This window comes from Microcaecilia unicolor, chromosome 5, assembly GCF_901765095.1.
Source record: "Microcaecilia unicolor chromosome 5, aMicUni1.1, whole genome shotgun sequence".
NCBI lineage: Eukaryota > Metazoa > Chordata > Amphibia > Gymnophiona > Siphonopidae > Microcaecilia > Microcaecilia unicolor.
The window spans coordinates 139,593,166-139,616,271 of NC_044035.1; the positions used below are offsets into that span (position 1 = coordinate 139,593,166).

Genomic DNA, 23,106 nt, shown 5'->3' on the forward strand with positions numbered 1-23,106 from the left:
AAGTGGTGAGGCTGGTGCTGCCCCCGGATATTCAGTGTTGGGCTGTTTCCAGTCACTGGCACTGAATATCTGGGGGGGGGGGGAGGGTTGACTGGCGCTAACTTAACCAGCTAAGCAAATATTCAGCACTGGCCAGTGGTTAATAGTGGGCCAAGACAGGACTGCTATTTATGTGGTCCAATTTGACTGCTAAACTTAGCCAGTCAGCGCTGAATATTTCCGGTTATCGCACGATATATCCAGATTAACATTTTGATGCTGACCACAAATATTCAGCGGAGATAACCAGTTATCTCACACTGAATATTTGCTGTTAGGCACCAAAATGCTATTTAACCGGTCAGTGGCCATTTCTGGCTGGTTAACTAGCTTTGAATATCAAGGGGGTATATCTTTCCTCATGTATTGTGGGCATGTTGTACAGTTTTCTATTTAGTTTTACCTCTCAGTTTTTAGGGTTTTTGTTAGTTTGGTATCTTAAACTCTTAGCAAAAGTGTCACAAACCATGCCCAACCCCTTTCCAGACCCCAATCCCTCATTAAAAAATCTGGATCCAAGGATTGCTGTACCATTCCTGACTCTGCCTTCCCTCACTTCCTCCACCTACCTCATCCAAGCTTAATATCAAACTGGTGGAGGGCATATTTGGGGTTACAGCAATTCCCACCTTCTCCTTTTCCATGGCAACCTCCTTGAGGAATGATGTCTTCCGACTATGCCTACTCAGTTTCAGTTACTTCATTGTTAGCAACCATATCACACAGACAGTTTGCTCTAGGTCAGTTCACTGGACTCAGAAAGTTTTCTCTTTTCTATTTATGATTCAGGACACTACTGTGCTATTAACACACTTTCTGTACACAGTTAGGTGGATGCTTCACAATGGGCTTCTAATCAGAAACTTCTGCTGTTAACATACAGGTCTCGTTTACAACTTTATCCAAAGTGCAATTCTAAACAGGCAAAAAAGTTACAACCCTCACAGCTGGTCCAACTCTCCATAATACAAAATACATCTTATAAGCTGTGAAGCCCCATTTTATATAGAATATCAGGAGAGGAAATGGAAACGTCTAGGTTATGATGTTCACAATTTTCCTTAGTATTTTACAAAAGGATCTGTCAAATGCACAGCCTTATCCTATATAATAAAATACACCTCCAACATTCTGAAGCTGAGAAAGTGAAGCCTTAAAGCCTTGAAGCATTCCTGCAACATTCCGGAACTACGTGTTGTCAATTGAGGAGATGGAGCCTTACAGAGTGCACGAATGCTTCACTTTCTCACACACACACATTCACTCTCTGTCTCTCACATACACTCTCTCTCTCTCTCTATCTCTCTCTCTCACACTCTCTCTCTCTCTCACACACACACACACTCTGTCTCTCACTCATTCTCTCTCACATACACACTCCATCTCTCACCCACACACTCTCTCTCAAACATACACACTCCAAGAAAAGGGGGGGCATGGGGAGGAGAGGGAGGGGGGCATGGAACTTGGAGAGAAAGGGGGGCCAAGAACTCGGAGGGGAGGAGAGAGAGGGAGAGGAGAGGAGAGAGAGAGAAAGGAGAGGGAAGGAAGGGGAGAGAGAGGGAGGGAGGGAGGGCCTGCACCTCGGACGGAGGGGGGGCCTGGAACTCAGAGGGGAGGAGAGGGAGGGAGGGAAGGAAGGAAGGGGTCATGGAACTCGGAGCCCCACACACACACACTCACTCTGTCTCTCACATACACTCTCTCTCACACACACATACACTCTGTCTCTCTCACACTCTCTCTCTCTCTCTCTCTCTCTTTCTCTCTCTCTCTGGCACAAACACACACACACTCTGTGTGTCTGTCTCTCACTCATTCTCTCTCTCACTCACTCACACACACACTCCATCTCTCACACACACTTTCTCTCTCTCTCAAACATACACACTCCGAGGAAAACTTTGCTAGTGGCCGTTTCATTTGTGTCAGAAACGGGTCTGTTTTACTAGTATAAAATATTTAGAAAGATGCTGCCAAATACAAGTATTTGCTGGCATATACATCAGAAGCAACAATTTTGCAAGGGTATATGTGGAAGCAGACTTGCAACTTGCAGCACCATCTGTGTATTAATGTCAAATGTGCAACTTTCACACATATTCTAACACTTACAGTATATGTATATTTGCCTGATCTCAAAAAATGTACTAAGAAGTAGCAATTAAAATTTGAAGTCATAAAAGAATTTTTTAAACATTTAAGGCAGAAAAAAATGGGGGATTAACCAGAAATTCCCCTTAATCCATTATATAAAGCCATAGCCAAAATGAGTAATTAAAAAAAACAACTATGCTTGCCTCTGAGCTTATACAAAAATTGGCTTAAATAAACATACAATCCCATTGTAAGATAGGAAATTTTCAAAATGCCTACACCACACCGCTTGACATCTTTGCATCCTGGCTATCTACACTTGTAAATAGTGACTTTATGAAATTGTCATTTACTTAGTAACATATAGTAGATGACGGCAGAAAAAGACCTGCACGGTCCATCCAGTCTGCCCAACAAGATAAACTCATATGTGCTACTTTTTGTGTATACCTTACCTTGATTTGTACATGTCCTTTTCAGGGTACAGACCATGTAAGTCTGCCCAGCACTATCCCCACCTCCCAACCACCAGCCCCGCTTCCCACCACCGGTCCTGGCACAGACCGTATAAGTCTGCCCAGCACTATCCCCGCCTCCCGCCACCGGCTCTGCCACCCAATTTCAACTAAGCTCCTTAGGATCCATTCCTTCTGAACAGGATTCCTTTATGTTTATCCCACGCATGTTTGAATTCCGTTACCGTTTTCATTTCCACCACCTCCCGCGGGAGGGAATTCCAAGCATTCACTACTCTCTCTGTGAAAAAATACTTCCTGACATTTTTCTTGAGTCTGCCCCCCTTCAATCTCATTTCATGTCCTCTCATTCTACCACCTTCCCATCTCCGGAAAAGGTTCGTTTGTGGATTAATACCTTTCAAATATTTGAACGTCTGTATCATATCACCCCTGTTTCTCCTTTCCTCCAGAGTATACATGTTCAAGTCAGCAAGTCTCTCCTCATACGTCTTGTAACGCAAATCCCATACCATTCTCGTAGCTTTTCTTTGCACTGCTTCAATTCTTTTTACATTCTTAGCAAGATTCGACCTCCAAAACTAAACACAATACTCTAGGTGGGGCCTCATCAATGATTTATACAGGGGCATCAACACCCCCTTTCTTCTGCTGGTCACACCTCTCCCTATACAGCTTAATAACCTTCTAGCTATGGCCACCGCCTTGTCACACTGTTTTGTTGCCTTCAAATCCTCAGATACTATCACCCCAAGATCCCTCTCCCCGTCTGTACTTATCAGACTCTCCCCACCTAACACATACATCTCCCATCGATTTCTATTCTCTAAGTGCATCACTTTGCATTTCTTGGCATTGAATTTTAATTAACAATACTACTCAAATAGGGACACAATAGAACTACTGGAGCTAACCTGAATATTAATTACAAACCCGCTCCAGTCTATTGTTACAAGTATCTTTATTGAAAAAATGTGCTCCAAAACTAAGCATACACTGTATAACATATTTAAAAACAGTAATGACAATAATATTCACTCATTCACTCATTGCACATTCATTCAAAATACCTGTTTGGTAGCATTTCATTTTATGTACAAATAATATTTATATATACAAATGCTCATATTATTCTCACTTATAATTATCTGAGTCTTTACATTCTCCTACAGTATCAGACTATTAATGTCTTCTTAGATATCTTGTCCCAACTTTTCACGTGGGTACTTGCTACTTCACAATTCCAGAATTATCTCCGTAAAGTTATTATAATAGTCTCTGACACAGCTCTCGATATGAGGAAAACAACTTTCGATCATCCCCAGGTACTTGATGAACGGAATGAGTTTATCACTCCCACATTTGATGTCAGCTTGTTCCTTATACAAACGTCGGTTCCCCTATGCAGGACCGCATTTCGCTTACTTCGTCAGGAGGAACCACCGCATTTTAATTGCCAAACCTTAGACCATTCTCCTAGCTTCCGTAGGTCCTTTTTCATGTTTTCCACTCCCTCCGGGGTGTCCACTCTGCTACAGATCTTAGTATCATCCGCAAATAGGCAAACGTTACCTTCTAACCCTTCAGCAATGTCACTCACAAATATATTGAACAGAATCGGCCCCAGCACCGATCCTTGAGGCACTCCACTACTCACCTTTCCCTCCTCCGAGCGAATTCCATTCACCACCACCCTCTGGCGTCTGTCCATCAACCAGTTCCTAATCCAGTTCACCACTTTGGGTCCTATCTTCAGCCCATCCAGTTTATTTAAGAGCCTCCTGTGGGGAACCGTGTCAACATGTATAGCCTATCTTCATGTGTACATGGTACTGATTACATGTGTAGGTGCTTGTGACAATGACCTTTTCAATATGCCCAATGATCTGTCATCTTCTCAACTGCTGACCATAGGTATATCTCTACAAGAAAAAGCACAGTTCCTAACTTCTCAGTGTTAATCTATCAGGAGGTTACTACACTTTAGACCCTCACGGCTTCTTTACAAAGCTGTGCTAGCGATTCCCATGCTGCAAATGAGAGGAAGCCCATAGAAATTGAAATTGAATGGGCTTCCTCTCATTTGCCACACTGGGAATTGGTAGCGCAGTTTTGTAAAAGAGGCCCTCAGTTAGTAACTTTCCCAGCTAACATGTAGCCGTCTGGCACAAACGTCATCCAGAATTAATTACTAAAAACAATGAGGTTACCTCTTCTCGGTTGTGTATCTGCCCCCAGCACAAACTTTCAGCCCAAGAATTTTAATTTACTAGGTAGATGCTTTGCTATGGCTTCTTATCTGGACCTTCCACAGCAAACATACTGCCTTTCTGTCAACTTCCTAAAACACTTACAATTACTTAATGAAATCTGTAGTAACATTCTTTCCATCAATCTCCTACTTCACTTCAGGGTTACTGCTGTCCATTCTGCTCTCTATCATCCTTTCCTACAGCCAGACTCTTGTTTTATTCCATCAGCTTAGAGATTGATTCCAAACGATCAATTACAATTACCTGTATTCTGAGCCTTAATTGCTTCCTCACTCCATCACCCAATTCAGGATTCTTCTGGACTTCCAGAATCTCCCAGCATTACAACATGCTTACTTCTTTTCATTCCCTTACAGAGTATTATACATGCATAGAGAAGTTGAAGGAACTAACAACAGTTTGGCATTCATTTCCCGGTCCCAACAAGCCTAAGCTTGTGTTAGACCACTTTAATATTAATGTGAATGTAATGCAGCCTGAAGGTGAGCTGACAGCAAACGTTTCCTGTGCCATAGAGGGAGCAGAGCTTTTGACTACTGGTTTGCTAGGAACTTTTATATACTAAAGTTTGAAAAGAGGGGGAAATTGTTTAATTCTATATGTTTTTGCAAAACTGAAAAGGGAGAAAGGCTGTGTTAGATTTAATTCTGAATGCATAGAGTGATAAAGTATTTTGCCCACTAGGAACAGAAAAAGGCCCTGAATATAATAAATGTAAACAGCTTTGATTGTACTACAGAAAGGCAGTATAATCAAATCCATGACCTTTGACCCTTTTTCTGAGTGAAATAATATTTCAAGTATAACATTTTCAAAAAGGTATTGTCTTAATGTGATAAAGTGGGAGAGGTTTTTATTATTATTATTATTATTATTAAGAAGAGGCCAGTGATATTTGATTGACTCCCCTTCTCTTATTCACTGCAGCAACATCTATTACTATATAGGGCTTTCTCCTAACTAAGAGGTTAAGAGTATAATTTTCACGAGAATCGATTAGTGATATACTAACTTTAATCCACAGACAGGTTACTGACAAATTAACATAAAATATACCAAATGAATTTAAGGGACTTATTCCCAAACCACTATAAATAGCAGTTCAAAACCTTAAGGTAGAGGAAGAGGTCTAGTGGCGAGATGGAGGCTATCCAGTCTTTTATACTGAATGTCACATATATGGTTTCTTGCCAATTAGTGAGAGGTTTCTACATATGCTCCTGGCAATAAGAGAATTACTATAGTCTCTAGAGGATAGACTGGCAGAGGAGTAAGGCAGGCAGTTGTAAAGAGGACACCTTCATGAGCATAATAGAATGGTCCCATCTAGCAGGCATTGTCCCCCCACCCCTAATTCTATAAACTTGCATGTTCAAATTTCCAACTAGTGCACAAGTTTGCATGCTCAAGTTATAAAATATGGTCAGTTGAGAGCATAGCTTAGTTCAATAATTTGCTGTTAATTGGAATTAACAGCCTATTGGCTATAATAGGCCTTAATTGGCGCTTCCATATAAGGATGACCTCTAGCAATAGTACCGCAAGACTGCCACTAGGGGTCATCAGCACCATTTTGGAGGATGGCACCAACCCAGGCAGCAGTAGAGGGTGACTACTGCTGCCTGGGACCCCCCTGAACTGCCCTTATGCACATAAATAATAGTGCCCACTTTGTGGAATTAATCTCATAGTGCCAGGGCAGCATATGGAAGGGGGTGTGTGAGGGTGGAGCACTGTATTACCCTGAAAGCGGCCACTATTTAGATAAAGGTATCTCTGCATGAATATTCAGCACAGCTCATTATCTGGGTATTGACCTAATGGGTTTTATTTTAGGGGCCCTTTTACTAAGCTGTATAGGCGCCTATGAAACACCCAACACGCGTCAATTTGGAGTTACCGCCCGGCTACCATGTGGCCCATTCGGTAATTTCATTTTTGACACGCATCTGCTATGTGCACCAGAAAATATATTGTATTTTCTGGCGCGAGGTGAAAATTGGGCGGTAACTTCGACTTGACACGCGTAGGCGATTACTGCACGGTTAATGCGAGAGACCTTACCGCTATGTCAATGGCTTGGCCGTAAGGTCTCAGACCCAAAATGAACATGCACCATTTTTTATTTTGCCGCACATCCATTTTCAGCAACATTTTTAAAAAGGCCTTTTTTACAGGTGCACTGAAAAACTGGATCTGCGCACATCCACAACACGTGCCTATACTACCGCAGCCCATTTTTCAGCACACCTTAGTAAAAGGACCCTTTAATGAGGTAGAAATATATATAATGTTGCAAAGCCAGAGAAATAAGTAAAGGGTTTTCTTACAAATAACTTTTTTCAGCAAAATAACTTGAAGATTTCAGTAGCTATTTCTGTGTTTTTATAATGAGATTTTTAAATCATATTTCTTTCAGGGCCGTATAATTGGATTAACTGGGATTATGGAATTTAGAGAAGACAGTTCTAATCCTCATGTCCAGTTTGAAATACTTGGCACCAGCTACAGTGAAACATTTGGCAAGGATGTGCGGAGGGTAATGTTCAATTATTGTTACTTCAAATTGTGAATCCAAGTTCAGATACAATAATTTGCACATACTGCAAGGCTGCTTATACAGTCAGTCTAAACATTCTGCGATACTAAATGGTGCTATGCCTAGAAACTATTGGGCAGATATTCAAACCATGTATGCAATTGACAGCAGATGCTGATTGTTGAGCCCTTTCACTGACTGTGATAGACTGCAGCTTAAACCAGAGTATAGAACATCATTGTGAGAGATTCTGGACTCTTGAACCAAAAACTTTTTTAATGCAAATTCAAACAAAAGAAAATGACTTACAGTTAGATGTGCTGGACAAGAGTCTCTGGCTTGCAGAACTGGGAGTCTGTTCTCTTCCAGCTCAGTCTGTACACAATAGGAGCTGGGAGATCTCAGCACCAAGCTGAGAGAGTTGATGCTGTAAATAACGTTTAAACTAGTAAAAAGCTGGTGATATTACAGTTGAAGGGGGAGCAAGCAACATGGTACAGCAAGTCATCTTACAGTACTTAGAGAAAACATACATGCAGACAAGATTCCCTCCACTCCACTGGAGAAAGAAGCAGGGCAGCTGCAACCCAGCATACACAGGGACAAGGGCCAGCCAATAGGAAAAGTCCCATAAGGCATAGGGAACAGGGACATGTGCTCAGGAAAGAGTCTATCACAGAGCACTGCAGGAAGACTAAGTTTGTAGTCCAAAGGCACTTCCTGCCTTTCTTAAGGGCACAAGCACTGTAAACTGTTGCAATGTAATCTGATATAAACAATGTCCAACAAATACATATAAACAACAGGCAACCTGCCTCCATTCAAATGGAAGCAGAACACTGACTGCCTACGCGTTTGTTGCTTAAAATGTCAGATCAAAATGTATGTATATAGTTGCAGGTGGGGTTAGGGATATTCTGGGTATGGGGCCTAAAGTTATGCAGAGAAGGGCAAACTCAGCCACTCTTCCTATAATTTTGTGTTTAGGTGAAACAGACACATAGCAGATCTAACTTTAAAAGTATATGTTATCCATTTTAAGTTACTCCAATCTTATGGACAAACACAATTTATGAGAAAACATCCATATATGGGGGCGCTAGAGAGAGGTTAAAGAATGGCAGCATGATTAAGGAGCTCCTCATCTCCCTGGCTTAATAACATGATTTAATATTCTTTTTCTACAAGTAAGAAGTATATATTTGCTTAATAACACTTCATTAATGGCTACTAGCAAACAATTGAAGAGTGAGTCGACTCTTACAATGGGTTCCAGCTATAAACGAGCAAAACCGGATCTATCATTGCCGGAGAAAGTTACAAAGAGACAAGTCTGACATTTTTGCTACTTTTGCTTTAATAACGGAACAACTTACATCGATAACCGGAATGCTCTCTGAGAATTCTTCAGATGTAAAATTTATCAAGGAAGAGGTGTCTCAGATCAATGCGCGTCTTGATTTGTTTGAAGGAAGAATGGACCAATTAGAACAACGTCTTAGCTGCATGGAAGATTAGGCCCTAGTATTTCAACGTGCTACTAAAATGGTGCAGGATATGCAACTTGTCATGGACGACGCAGGGAATCGACAACGTTGGAACAATATCCGTCTGCTAGGTCTTCTGGAGCATTCAGAGGGGGAAAATCCCATTAAGTGTCTTGAGGAATTTATCCCAAAGCTATTGAAAATCTCTTTTCAGTATTCTTTTGAAATAGAAAGAGCACACAGAATTCCATCTGGTTATTTTTCTGGCGGGAACAAACCACGCCCTATTATAATGAAAATCCTTCGTTTTCCTCAAGTCTCCAAAATTCTGCAACTTGCTAAGAGGCAACAGAACATTAAGTGGAATGGCAATCACCTTCAATTTTTACCAGACTTCACCAAAAATACAGTGGATCTTCGAAGGAAATTTCTAAATGTTCGTCCTCGTCTGAGGGCTTTGAATGCCCGATTTGGTCTTTTAAGCCCTGCTCGCATGAAGGTGATGCATCTTGAAATCTCAAAACTTTTTACTGATCCTGTTATTTTGGAAAAATATATTACTGAACACGAAGGGGCCCATATGCAAACAACTACGTGACTCATGTAAAGACATTTTGTAATCTTTTTCAGGAGATGGTATATGTGTGCATATTATATATACCATGAGCTGTAAGTAGTCGTACAGTTATATTTGAAGGTTAATAGTAGCTAATATTTCTCTTTTAGGGAGGGGGATGAGTTTTTCTTTTTCATCTCCATTTACACTTTCACCTCCGGGAGACTCCTAAGGGAGATTTAGAATGTTATGGTATACTCTTTTATTATTATTTTTACATTTTTATGCCGTGACTGTTCTGTTTTTATTTTTTTTTATGTTAACGTTAATGTAATATCCTATACAGTGCAACAGTGTTTGATGTCATTTGGGTGCCTCAATGCAAACATTTATCCTCTATCTTACTATAATGAGTAATCATATGAAGTGTGTCTCTCTTACTGTCAAAGGTATAGTGAATCCCATAAAAAGGAAAAAAAATCTTGTCCTATTTACAATCTTTGTCTGCATCAGTTGCTTTTTTTTTACAAGAGACACATTTATCTGCTTTAGAATCTGTAAAATTGAAATCTAAATGGTTTACTTCCTGTTTTTTCTCTCCTAGTCTTAAAAGGAAGAATGGAGTTGCTATTTTATTGGCTAGAGACTTGCACTTTTTCTCTTACTAACCATCACACAGACTCAGAAGGCAGATGTGTTATTTTGGTGTTGAATATTCAGAATGTTACTTTTGCGTTTATTAATGTATATGGTCCTAATCTTGATTGTCCACAATTTTTCAAGGACTTATTTCACCAGATTTCACTTCTTACTGTTGATCACATCATTATAGGAGGAGATATGAATATTCCTATAGACTATGTTCTTGATAGAAAATCAACAGTTAAATATAAAGTTACCAATTCTTACAAAGCTCTTCATGATCTAATAGCCCAATATGGCCTGATTGACGCTTGGAGATTGCTTCATCCAGACACGTTGGATTATACCTTTTTCTCCAATCCTCATAAATCTTACTCAAGGTTGGACTATTGGTTTCTCTCTAAATCACTTATTGACACTTTGTCTACCTCATCTATTGAACCAATACATATTTCTGATCATGCTGCTATTACATGTTCTCTGAATATTAATTCTGTGATGCAGAAATCCACAATGTGGCGCTTTAATTCCTCTCTATTACAGGAAGAAGCCTTTCTTCAGAAAATCACAGATCATATGGCAATGTTCTTTGAATTGAATAATACCACAGACGTTTCTCCCTTATATCCGGGGAGTCATTATTGCTCATTCCGCATTTATTCACAAGCAACGTAAGAATGAGATACTCCAACTTGAAAAATAAATATCATTCTCTGAACATCAGTATATGTTATCTGGTCTGGCGGAGGATCTTATTAAACTTCAGAAACTTAAGCTTAAAGGTGGGCTTTCAACTCTCTGCTCAATCTGCTGTTTACTTTGCTGGAATGAATAGAATTGGTAGATCTTGGCCAACTATCTGAAAGTAGCAAGAAGAAAACTATGATTCATGCTATTAAACAGCAAGGTACTGTATTGACCAAGCAAAAATACAATTTAAACATTTCTTGGATTTTTATAAGGACATATATTCTCAGCATAAAGTCTCTTCTGAACAAATGAGCTCTCTTTTACACTCTTTACAAGGCCCAAAACGTGATATGCAATCTCTCTCCAATATGGATGCTAATATCTCAATACAGGAACTCAAAAAAGCAATTTCTTCATTGAAACTCAGAAAATCCCCTGGTAATGATGGCTTAACTATAGAATATTATCAAAAATTTGCTTCTATATTAATGCCTAGGTTATTACATTTATATATTCATTGTATTAATAACAAAGAGTGTTCTCCCTCTATGTCAGAAGGTGTAATTATTCTCTTAGAAAAACCAGGAAGTGATCCTCTTTTGGCTGGTAATTACCATCCTATATCTTTGTTAAATTATGACTGTAAAATATTTGCAAAAGTATTGGCTAATAGGTTAACATCAGTAATCGGTCATTTAATTGCTCCTCAACAAAATGATTTTGTGCCTAATAGATATGGATCAGACAATTCTAGAGTTTTTAGTCATATATTACACCTGTCTAAACAACTTGACATTCCAACATGTGTAATTTCTTTAGACACTGAAAAGGCATTTGATTATGTTGAATGGCCATTTTTATTCTACGTTTTGAAATGGTTTACCTTGGTAACCATTTTATTGATACGATATCTGCTTTGTATTCATCACCGACTGCTAAACTTTTGATAAATTCTTCACTTTCAGACTCGTTTCCTCTCTATAGAGGCACTAGGCAAGGATGCCCCTTATCACCTTTACTATTCCTCCTGGCATTAGAACTTCTTCTCATAGCTATTAAAAGTCAGCCAGAAATCCAGGGTGTTCATGTTGGGAATACTTCAATTAAACTTTCTGCGTATGCAGATGATATCCTGCTGTATATCTCTAATCCAGAAACATCTCTTCCTTTTCTATCCAATTTGTTGGAACACTTTGGTTCTCTTTCTGGATATAAAGTTAATTGGTTAAAAACTGGAGTGGAGTAGTGGCCTAGTGGTTAGGGTGGTGGACTTTGGTCCTGAGGAACTGAGTTCAATTCCTGGCACGGGCAGCTCCTTGTGACTCTGGGCAAGTCACTTAACCCTCCATTGCCTGCCACATAGAGCCTGCCATGAGTGGGAAAGTGTGGGGTACAAATGTAATAAAAATAAATTAATGCCCTTAAACATGCATTGTAATAAATCACAAATAACAGCCTTCCCTATAAGATGGTGTCCAACTCAAATTAAATATCTAGGGGTCTCTTGGGAAGACACAATCAATATGGATTTACTTTTGAAAAATACTCGAGACACCTGTACTATATGGTCTCCCTTGCATCTTAGTTGGTGGGGGAGAATTGAGACTATAAAAATGGTCATTGCTCCACGTATTCTGTATATAATGAGTATGCTTCCATTCCAATTTCCTAAGTCCTTTTTTAAGGTTTTAGATAATATTATTTCTTCTTTTCTATGGAAAAATACATGGCTTCTTTTGGAACAAAAGATGGCTCATCCTCTTTCATTAGACTTTCTACCTTTATTGTCATCTTCCGCCATAGTTACCTCATGGCCCATTATTTATGACACTCTTTAGGCTCTTATTTTTTTAGATTCTACTTGTGAAATATCCTTGTCCTCTTCTGAGATGGCATCACTTTGGAGCCATGCTCACATAAAAATTGGTTGTTCTTCTTCTTTTATTTGGAAAGAGTGGATTTCCTGTGGAATACATTGTATAACTGATTTATGTTCTGGCACTAATATTATCTCTTTTAAAGAGCTAATGCAAAATTTTCACCTGCCTAAAACTCAATATTTTAGGTATTTACAATTGAAGTCTGCACTTGCCAAGCGGCTGAGGAAGTATTATAATGCACAATTAAACCCTGGCATTTTTTGTATATTTGACTCTATAACTAAAACAAAGGGAAAAGCCTCACAATTTTATTCTGTACTCCTACCATCTAGTCAATCGAAAATTGTGGCTCTTCAAGATATATGGACAAGGGACACTAATCATGCCATGTCTGATAAGTTATGGAAATGGCTTTGGATTAAATCTATGAAACCTATTGCTTCTGCCCCTATATTGTAATCTCTTTTCTTACTTTCACATAAAGCTTTATGGACCCCAGTTAAACAACATAAGGTGGATTCTACATCTTCAAATTTGTGCTGGTCTTGTAATGGAGATATAGGTACATTAGAACATATGTGTTTTTCTTGCCTGGATCTTCAGGATTTCTGGTCATCAGTTTGGGACAGAATTTGTACTATCTTTCATTTGATTCTCCCTCTTTTATTCCATATTATAGTTTTTCGTTCTGCGGGGTTGAAACAAGCAGGAGTTAAGTGTAACTATAAATTATTTGATGCACTATTAGCAGTAGCAATCTTTACTATTATAAAAAATTGGAAAAATCCTAAACTGGTTTCTTTTTGTTTTTGGTGGGCTACTGTATGTATGACTTTTAAATATGAAAAAAATACTAGCTGAACGTACCAATTCTTTACCGGTATTTCATAAAACGTGGGAACAAGTAGCCAACTTTTGTCAAATTTCAACTGTGAATTAATTCATTGCTAAGTAAACCTGTCTGTTTTGTTCTTCTTTAACCATCTGTAATGGCATTCTATATTTAAGGATATTGCATCCTGTTTAGGACTGTGTTTCTTTTGTTTATTTGTATATTTTTTTGAAAACTTAATAAATACATTTGAATTAAAAAAAAAAGAAAATATCCATATATAATCAGCTCAATCACAATAATAATTTCTCAAGGAACAACTTCACCTCTGATCTCAGCAGTGCGGCTCACCAATATATATCTTATTTATTTATTTATTTATTTATTGTTTGCATTTGTATCCCACATTTTCCCACCTCTTTGCGGGCTCAGTGTGGCTTACAATAAGATAAGAATAATGAAAATAAATCTTTCTTAATTGACAAGACTTACACCCCCACATCATCATCAGTCATTATGGTGATTATTTATTGTGTCTATATACTAGTATCTTTTCTTTATATAACAGACTTTATCCAATTTAAATTCTTCTTTCAAGTTTTAGAGAAATATATACTTATCTTTTAGATGTAAAATTTCGCCCAGGGAATGTCTTCCAACATAGCCTATGTTTCGCTATATACAAATAGCTGTCTCAAGGAAATTCCCTAAAATCAACGGGCATCAGGAAGCCTCTTTAAGCCAAATATCGCTGGATAGCCAATTATGAGGCATTTAACCGGTGCTTACTGTGTTTTATTCGGCACTGGGGGGGGGGTTTCTGCCATTTACAGAGTTTAGTCCTACCTGCATATGAAATGCATGCTCTTAATATCTGAACCAAAGAATTCAGACTAAATATCATCGTAATAGGTTTGGCAATGTTTGTGCTACTATTGATGTGCATTTTGTAGGTTTTGTGGTTAGATATGTTATAGGCCAGGTGCTGGAAGGAACTAAGAGGTTGCACTAGTAACTGGACATAATGCGCTCTTACATGAGTCTTTCCTGCATGCTAACCCCCAGATTCTATATAGCGCACCTAGAGATCTATGCCGAAATTCAAGCAGATTCTATAATTTATTTATTTGTGGCATTTATACCCCGCTCTTTCCCGCTCGATAGCAGGTTCAGTGTGGCTTACAAAGTATGGTACAAAGTATCACAGAGATAATACAAAGTATGGAACAAAGTATAACATAGCAGATTCTATAACAATGTGCATAACTTAATAAGCTTAACAAGCTAATGAATGCTGATAACAGAACTTAACAATCAATAATGAGCACTAATTAGAATTAAGTGCATGACTCACTTCTGTAATGAAATGCGCAGAACTTCTACTGCGTGCAGGCAAAAAGGGGCATGGTTATGATTGGGGAAATGGGCGGTTCGTGGGCATTCCAAAATTTATGCTCGTAGTTATATGGCCCAGTGCATATAAATATACATGCTGAGATTTCTGCTACATTTTCATTGGTGTAAATGGATGCATGTAGTTTTAGGCGCTGAGATATCAACTAAATGTATTCTATAATCGGTGCCTAATTCTAGAATATGCTTAGTCAGCACTGATTTCAGCACTGATTTTTTTAAAGCACCATATATAGAATCTCCCCCTAAGTTCATTTCTAGCACAACTGTAAAATAGCTTTTTTTTTTCAGTGTGTTGAATTACTGGCCATGCTTCGTTAGCAAATGGCCATTTCAAAAAATGTATGTGAGAGCACTTAGGGACCTTTTTAGAAAGGTGCGGATAGCTCTACGCACGTGCAGCATGCGCCAAAATGAGACTACTGCCAGGCTAGCATGCCCCCTGGTGGTAATTTCAGATTTGGCATGTGCCCATACCGACAGGACAAATTATTATTTTTTCCTACCACGTGCAGCATTTCTAGCGTTAATTGGCATTGGCACGTACTGATTGGTCACTGCGCATGTAGCATGTGAGCCCTTACCGCTAGATCAATGGGTGGCATTAACGGTTCAGGCCGTAAATAGGTGCATGCAGGTTTCCATTTTACTGCAGGCCCTTTTCCTAGCCCACTGAAAAAAGTCCTTTTTCCCAGACGCGGTAAAAACTGTCCCAGCACATGCCAAAAACATGCACCCATACTTTTTGCCATGGCTTAGTAAAAGGACCCCATAGTGCCTTCTATTCTGGAAGCAGTAAGAGCTGCAGCATTAACATAGAAACATAGAGGGGCATAATCGAATGGGGGCGCCCATCTCTAGGGACGGCCCTGTAAAGAAGCATCCCCGACCGTATTATCGAAACAAGATGGGCGGCCATCTTTCGTTTCAATAATACGGTCGGGGCCAGCCAAATCTCAACATTTGGGTCGACCTTACAGATGGCCGCCCTTAGAGATGGCCGGCATTGGTTTTCGCCGATAATGGAAACCAAGGCTGACTATCTCAAAACCGGCCAAATCCAAGCCATTTGGCCGTGGGAGGAGCCAGCATTTATAGTGCACTGGTCCCCCACACATGCCAGGACACCAACCGGGCACCCTAGGGGGCACTGCAGTGGACTTCATTAATTGCTCCCAGGTACTTAGCTCCCTTACCTTGGGTGCTGAGCCCCCCCAAAACCCACTCCCCACAACTGTACACCAGTACCATAGCCCTTATGGGTGAAGGGGGCATCTACATGTGGGTACAGTGGGTTTCGGGTGGGTTTTGGAGGGCTCACATTTACCACCACAAGTGTAACAGGTGGGGGGGATGGGCCTGGGTCCGCCTACCTGAAGTGCACTGTACCCACTAAAACTGCTCCAGGGACCTGCATACTGCTGTCATGGAGCTGGGTAAGACATTTGAGGCTGGCATAGAGGCTGGCAAAAAATGTGTTTTTTTTTTTAGGGTGGGAGGGGGTTGGTGACCACTGGGGAAGTACAGAGAGGTCATCTCCGATTCCCTCCGGTGGTCATCTGGTCAATTCGGACACCTTTTTGAGGCTTGGTCCTGAAAATAAATGGACCAAGTAAAGTTGGCCAAATGCTCGTCAGGGCCACACTTTTTTCCATTATCGGCCGAGGACGGCCATCTCTTAACCACGCCCCCGGCCTGCCTTCGGTACACTGCCAACATGCCCCCTTGAACTTTGGCCGGCCCTGCAACAGAAAGCAGTTGAAGTCGGCCAAAATCAGCTTTCGATTATACCAATTTGGTCGCCCTTAGGAGAAGGGCGCCCATCTCCCGATTTGTGTCGGAAGATGTGCGCCCTTCTCCTTCGAAAATAAGCAGGATAGTAACATAGTAGGTGACGGTAGAAAAAGACCTGTACGGTCCATCCAGTCTGCCCAACAATATAAACTCATATGTGCTTCTTTATGTGTATACCTGACCTTGATTTGTATCTGCCATTTTCAGGGCACAGACTGTAGAAGTCTGCCCAGCACTAGCCCCGCCTCCCAACCATTAGCCCTGCCTCTCAACCACCAGTGCTGCCACCCAATCTCTGTTAAGATCCTGAGTATCCATTACTTCTTAACAGGATTCCTTTATGTTTATCCCACACATTTTTGAATTTCATTACCGTTTTCATCTCCAGCATGTGCTAATGTCAGTGCACTAGCTGACTAGCACCTGCATGCCCATTCTTTGCCCCTGATATGCCCCTCCCCCCAAAAATAGATACCAGATGCTTGGTGCGCACAGATGGCAGAACTAACATGAAATGCTAGCACATCCCTCATTAGTGCCTAATGCAGCTTAGTAAAAGGCCCCCCAAATGAGGATCCTATTAACTCATTTATTCAAGGAATAAGATAGAAATATTATCCTGGAAAAGGAAAGATACCTTACTGGTGGTTACACACTGTGGCTAACAGCTGGAATTTTCATAACAGAGAGAGGTTAATTGGCTGGAAGAATAGTCAGGCCCTTTTCTACCAATAGTCATACCAATGACTATTCAGCATTCATTTACTAATATAGACACCTGATATTGATTTTGCTGTATTGATTCATAGTTATTACCTTCTATTATTTATTTATTATTTAGATTTTGCTCACATCGTTTTCAGTAGTACCTCAAGGTGAGTTACACTCAGGTACTCTGGATATTTTCTCTGTCCCAAGAGGGCTCACAATCTAAGTTTGTACCTGAGGCAATGGAGGGTTAAGTGACTTGCCCAAGATCACAAGGAGCAACAGTGAGGTTTGAACCGGCTACCTCTGGATTGCAAGACCAGCACTCTAACCACTAGGCCACTCCCAGTGGCATTACTAGGGGGGCGGTAGGGGCGGTCCGCCCCGGGTGCACGCCGCTGGGGGGGGTGCCGCGCGCGCCAGTTTGTCGTTCATTCTATGCTCCCTCTGTCCTGGAACAGGTTACTTCCTGTTCCGGGGCAGAGGGAGCATGGAACGAATGACAAACAGGCATGCATGGCACCCCCCCCCCCCAGCGGCGTGCACCCGGGCGGGGGTTCTTTCGCGGGGGGGTGTCCTTTCGCCGGGGGGGGGGGTCGCGCTGCATCCAGGGGGCGCTGCACGCGGGGGCGGGGCGCATCGGCGATCCGCCCCGGGTGTCAGCCCCCCTAGGAACGCCACTGGCCACTCCTCCACTATGATTTTCATATCTAGGAAATACGAAGTTCTACGAAGGGCTATTTTTTAGTGTTAATATGGAGTCTACCTCTTTAAGATGCATATGACCTGCTGTTGTAAAACATTCTTTCCACTGAAAAATATATGCTCCTTATACATGTTTTATAACTTTGAGATATGCAAATGTCTCCATCATGTCCCCACTTTATTTTCTCCTGTAGAGCATATATGCGTTCCTGTCTAAAAGTTTTCAACTGCTAACTTTTTTTCTTCTTTATATAACATGTATTTAAACAGATACAGAAAACACAGTAACAGAGATCTATTCTAAAACCCCCAGTAGGAGTGGATGAAGAAATCCATTGGCAGGTTGCAAAGGAAGTGAGGGTATAATAGGGAGAGGGAGAGTGGAGAAAGGGAAGAAGAAGAGGAGGAACAGAAAAGGGGAATCAAGAAGCTAGAGATAGTGTAAGAAAGAAGAAGGAGGTACTGAGGAAGGACAGAGGGAGGGAGGGAGGGAGGGAGGGAGGGAGGGAGGGAATTAGAAGAGAATACAAAATGATAAGGGATATTAAGAGGAGATAGTGGACAGGAAGGGCAGAATGAAAGAGAAGAGGCAGGGGTAAAGTGCAATAGGAAAGGGGGAAATGGAGAGAAGGCAAGAGTGGAGGGAGAAGGGAAGGGAAGAGTGGAAGACTGGAAGGAAGATGGAAAGAAAAGGAGACAGTACAAGAAACTGGAAAGAATGTAGTGGACAGGGGAGATTGTGGTGGTGGGCAGGAGGCAGGGCAAAGAACCATTATAAGCCAAGTGGCACAAATTGCCCATCACACTCCCACCCACGTTTTCACGTTTCTCTCTCACACACATAGACATACTAATAATCACCAAACACATAAATCCTCCCCGTACCCACACAACCCAAGCTGCCAATCTACTAAGACACTTTCTATATCTCTTCCCACAAATTTCCTAGATGTACATTACTGAGTTTGCGAATGGAGGAAAGCAGATAATATGGTAAATATTGGAACTGATGGTAAAGTGCAAGTTAATCAGAAAATTAGAGTGTTTGTTTAGGTCTCTAAAATGTCCTTTGTGAAAAGTTAGGCAAATGATCAACCACATAATTAAACTAAGCTTTTGGGATGCTATGGAATGATGGTCTCTTAATCATGGTGATAAAAGTGGCATTTTTATCTGTTTTCAGTTACTGTCTTGAAATTCATTCTAGCTGGCAGGAATAGGCTAGGAAAATAAAATGTAAGAGTTCTTTTTTATACATCAGTCTGGTGATAAAGCTAATTTTAAATTAACAATAGCACCTTCTAAAATGTGACAATTACTGTAATGGGTTATTTCAGATATCTTCGGACTGATATTCAAAGCGATTTAAGCGGGCAGTAGCCTCTCCTGCCTGCTTAATTTGCTTCCCGCCACCTAAGTGGGGATATTCAGCAGCACTTAACTGGAGCGTGCCACTGAATATCCCCACAGACCGCCTAACTAAAATGTGTGCATGAAAGGGACAGCACTGGGGAGGAGGCCAGGATTATGTGGATGTTGTCAGTTTTCAGTGCCAGCACCCACATAGGTAAGTGTCCTCATTTAGGACAGCTGTCCTAAATTAGGCCACTTAGCTATGCAGTGCCAGCTGTGAATATCGGGCTGCACCCAAATAACTTTTTTTTAAAGGTTACCCGAGCCCCCTTCTGCCCCACTCCTGCCATCTCCATCCCTCCTTCCCCCCCAAGCCCACAGATAAGAAACCCCCTCCCCGGAATCCGCCAACCATTCAAGTAGGCCCACCTCTGGGCCTAACTGTATCGCTGGTGGTCCAGCGGAGGTTGTTGGGGCAGCAGCGCAGCCCCCTCACGCCTGCCCCTTGTGATGCCAATCCCAAACAGCTGGCATGACATCTGATGGCAGCTCTCAGTAGGTCATGGCAGCCATTTTGGATCGGTGCCACGAGGGGCAGGAGTGAGGGGGTTGTGCTCCTGTCCCCAATGACCACTGCTGGACCACCATGGATACAGGTAGGCCTGAGGAGGCCTACCTACCTGGATGGTTGGAGGTGGGGGTTCTCAGGGGCTTTCTTTCTGTGGATTTGGGGAGGGGGTGATAAGGAGGGGGCATTGTTCAGGGAAACCTTTTTTTAAAAATATTTAAAAATTATATGGGTCTTGGCCCGTTATTCAGCCAAGCAGCACAACTCTTTTGCGGACCCTGGCTGAATATCAGCAGGGCTCGCATAAGTTCAAGTGCCCAGCCCACCCACATTTAGCCCCCAATATTCAGTGCCAGTTCCTGGACATGGCCTGATGCTGAATTTTGGGGGCTAATTTAGCCGGCGATGGTCAGCATTTAAAACAATGCTGATCGTCGCCGGCTGAATATTGGGGGGGGGGGGGGACTTGTAGATAACTGGAAAAAGCTCACACATTGCTCCACTGATATGTATGGTATTGCAAACCAAATTCTGCTTGGAATATTATTGAAACAGGTCATTTTTCTAAAGTGTGTAAAGCTGTTAACATGCAATTTAGAGCTCATTAATCACTACTGTAGAAGGCACTAACAGCTACTTCAGTGACATATTGTGTAAGGGGGCAGGAACTAGGCCATTCGTGGGTGGAGAATGGGCATGGCCTTCATAATGTGGTGAGTGCATGGTAATTAATGCTCACTAACTTCCAATTATACAGTTAACACAGGTTGACTCAGGGCCTCTTCCACTTAGAGCCTTGGTAGTAGGGGTAATGCCTGATGTCAATCTTGTAGGACATGGACATTTAGGACCAAATTCTATATATATGTTGCTGAAAAATCAGCACCAAAAAAATAAGCACTAAGCGTCATTCTATAAATGATGCTGTTTGTAGAACAGCACCTATCACTGGATCCACTTCTAACTTTTAGGCGTGAAGATATACACCAGATGAAACCTGGTATAAATTCCCATGCCTAAATTAGGTGCAGTTCTGACATATTCTGTAATACTGCGTGCAAATACCTGGAACACCCATGACTCATCCATGCTCCTCCCATGGCCACACCTACTTTTTGGATCTGTGCACAAAAATGTGCATGTGCATAACAAGATACATGCATAAATTCTATTTCTAATTAGCACTGGTAATTGATTATTAGCTCCCAATTGTCAGCATTAATTGGTTTATTACTCAATTAAATTGTGTATGCAAATTGGGCGTGCACCCAAATTTGCACACACAATTTTGTGTGCCATATATAGAATCCAGGGGTTAATTCCCTTCAGAAATGGAGACTAAACATTTGTGTATTTATTTATTCAGACTTTCTGTAGCGCCTTTGCTAGCAAGCAGTTCAAAGTGGTGTACACTAATCATAAAACATATAATTAAAGTACAGAAAAAGAACTACAATGTTGAATAGGAAAGCGTAATATGTAATCTAATCTATGCATAATGTATGGACTTTCCATGCCCTTGTCTTACCCAAAACACACCCGGACCGTGCCCCCTTGAAATATGCATGCACTTGGGTTTGATACATCATCTCTTGACTTTGTAGAATGGGGATTTAGATGTATATGCAAGAAACACATTTAGGTGTCAGTTTATGCACATATCAAATGTGAATAGGACTTGGAAAATGAGAGGCCATTGGAAATAGGTGCATTACCCTGAGTGGGTTGGTGGGAGTATATGTTTGAGTGTGGTATTACATAGGTAGTGAATTGGTGGTGAGGACTAGGTGGATGATGTGAATGAATGTGAAATTGGACTGCATAGGAATGAAGAGGATGTGATTGGATTACATTGGGGTAAATGCATATATCTGTATTGCATGAATGCAGATGAGTTGGGGAGGTATGGGTAGGGGTGTAAGCCAGTGAATGTGGTGTGCTCTTCCACATTTACACTTTGCATGGTCTCTGTGTTGTCCATCCTCCAATCTCTTCCTAATATCATCTCTTTTCCACACTTGCCATCACCCGAATCTTATCCTCCCCATACTTACTCTGCCCCTGAAGTGACTCCCTCTCCCTTCTCACATCCCCAACCTCCTCCAATTATTTCTCCACTACCTTCCACCCCATCCTCTCTCCCATTATATACTCCCTCATCTCCTTGTATCCCCCATTCTCTTCCCCTTGCTCCCACCCCCTCTTTCCATACATGCAGTCAGAAAGATAGAACCATCTTAATAGATGCTATTACTGTAGCAAAATGTACCTAGAAAAAAAAGCTAAAATATTTTACCTAGAAAATATTGGTTCATTCAATGATTACCACAGAAGATAATATAAAATAGCCAAATATGTTAGCTATAAATGCAAATAAAAGTAAGTCTTGTTATATCTGAATTGGCAGTTGATGGTGCTGTAAATTGTGATGAACACAAAATAATGTAGGACTGTGAAAAAAGATATAGTAGGCCTGAAATTTAATTATCAGTGATAACAGATGGAAAATGCAATTAAAAATAAACAAACATAAACTAATGAGTCTGGGAATGAATAATTTTAAAGGTAGAAAGGTGCTGTAAAATGGCAGAGAAGATATTCATAGCACATTTTCTTTTGGTCACTGGTCAACTGCTAAAAGAGCAACAGGCTATTTCAGAAGGATTTTTGAAAGATTATAATGAAAATTAACCAATGTTTTCTAATTCCTACAAGATTAAATTAATTACAAATTGTTACCATTGATATAAAAATGGTAATCTACTATCCTGGAGTTGATCCACAGTGAAAAAAATGACATTGACCATGTTAATGTAAGTCATACAGTGGCGTACCAAGGGGGGGGGGGGCGGTGGGGGCGGTGGGGGCGGTCCGCCCCGGGTGCCAGTGGGTGGGGGGTGCTCCGCTCCCGCTGCCTCCCATGGCCGTTCCCGCGGCGCCGCACATTTAAAAACCCGGCGAAGCAGCGTCGCAGGCAGCGCCTCGTGCCTTGCTTGTAAAAAAAAAAATCAAATCTCCTTCCCCTCCTTCTCCTCCTCGTCTTGATGTCGACTC

General features: G+C 41.1%; 1 protein-coding gene across 1 annotated transcript in view; it reads left to right on the forward strand.

The window, feature by feature from the left end:
- GRID1 (glutamate ionotropic receptor delta type subunit 1) overlaps positions 1–23,106 on the forward strand; it is a 1,935,592-nt gene that overhangs the window by 1,536,465 nt on the left and 376,021 nt on the right. Inside the window, exon 8 of the mRNA XM_030203368.1 lies at positions 7,305–7,424. Within this exon, the coding sequence (XP_030059228.1) occupies positions 7,305–7,424 (120 nt within the window). The remainder of the gene's footprint in view (positions 1–7,304; positions 7,425–23,106) is intronic.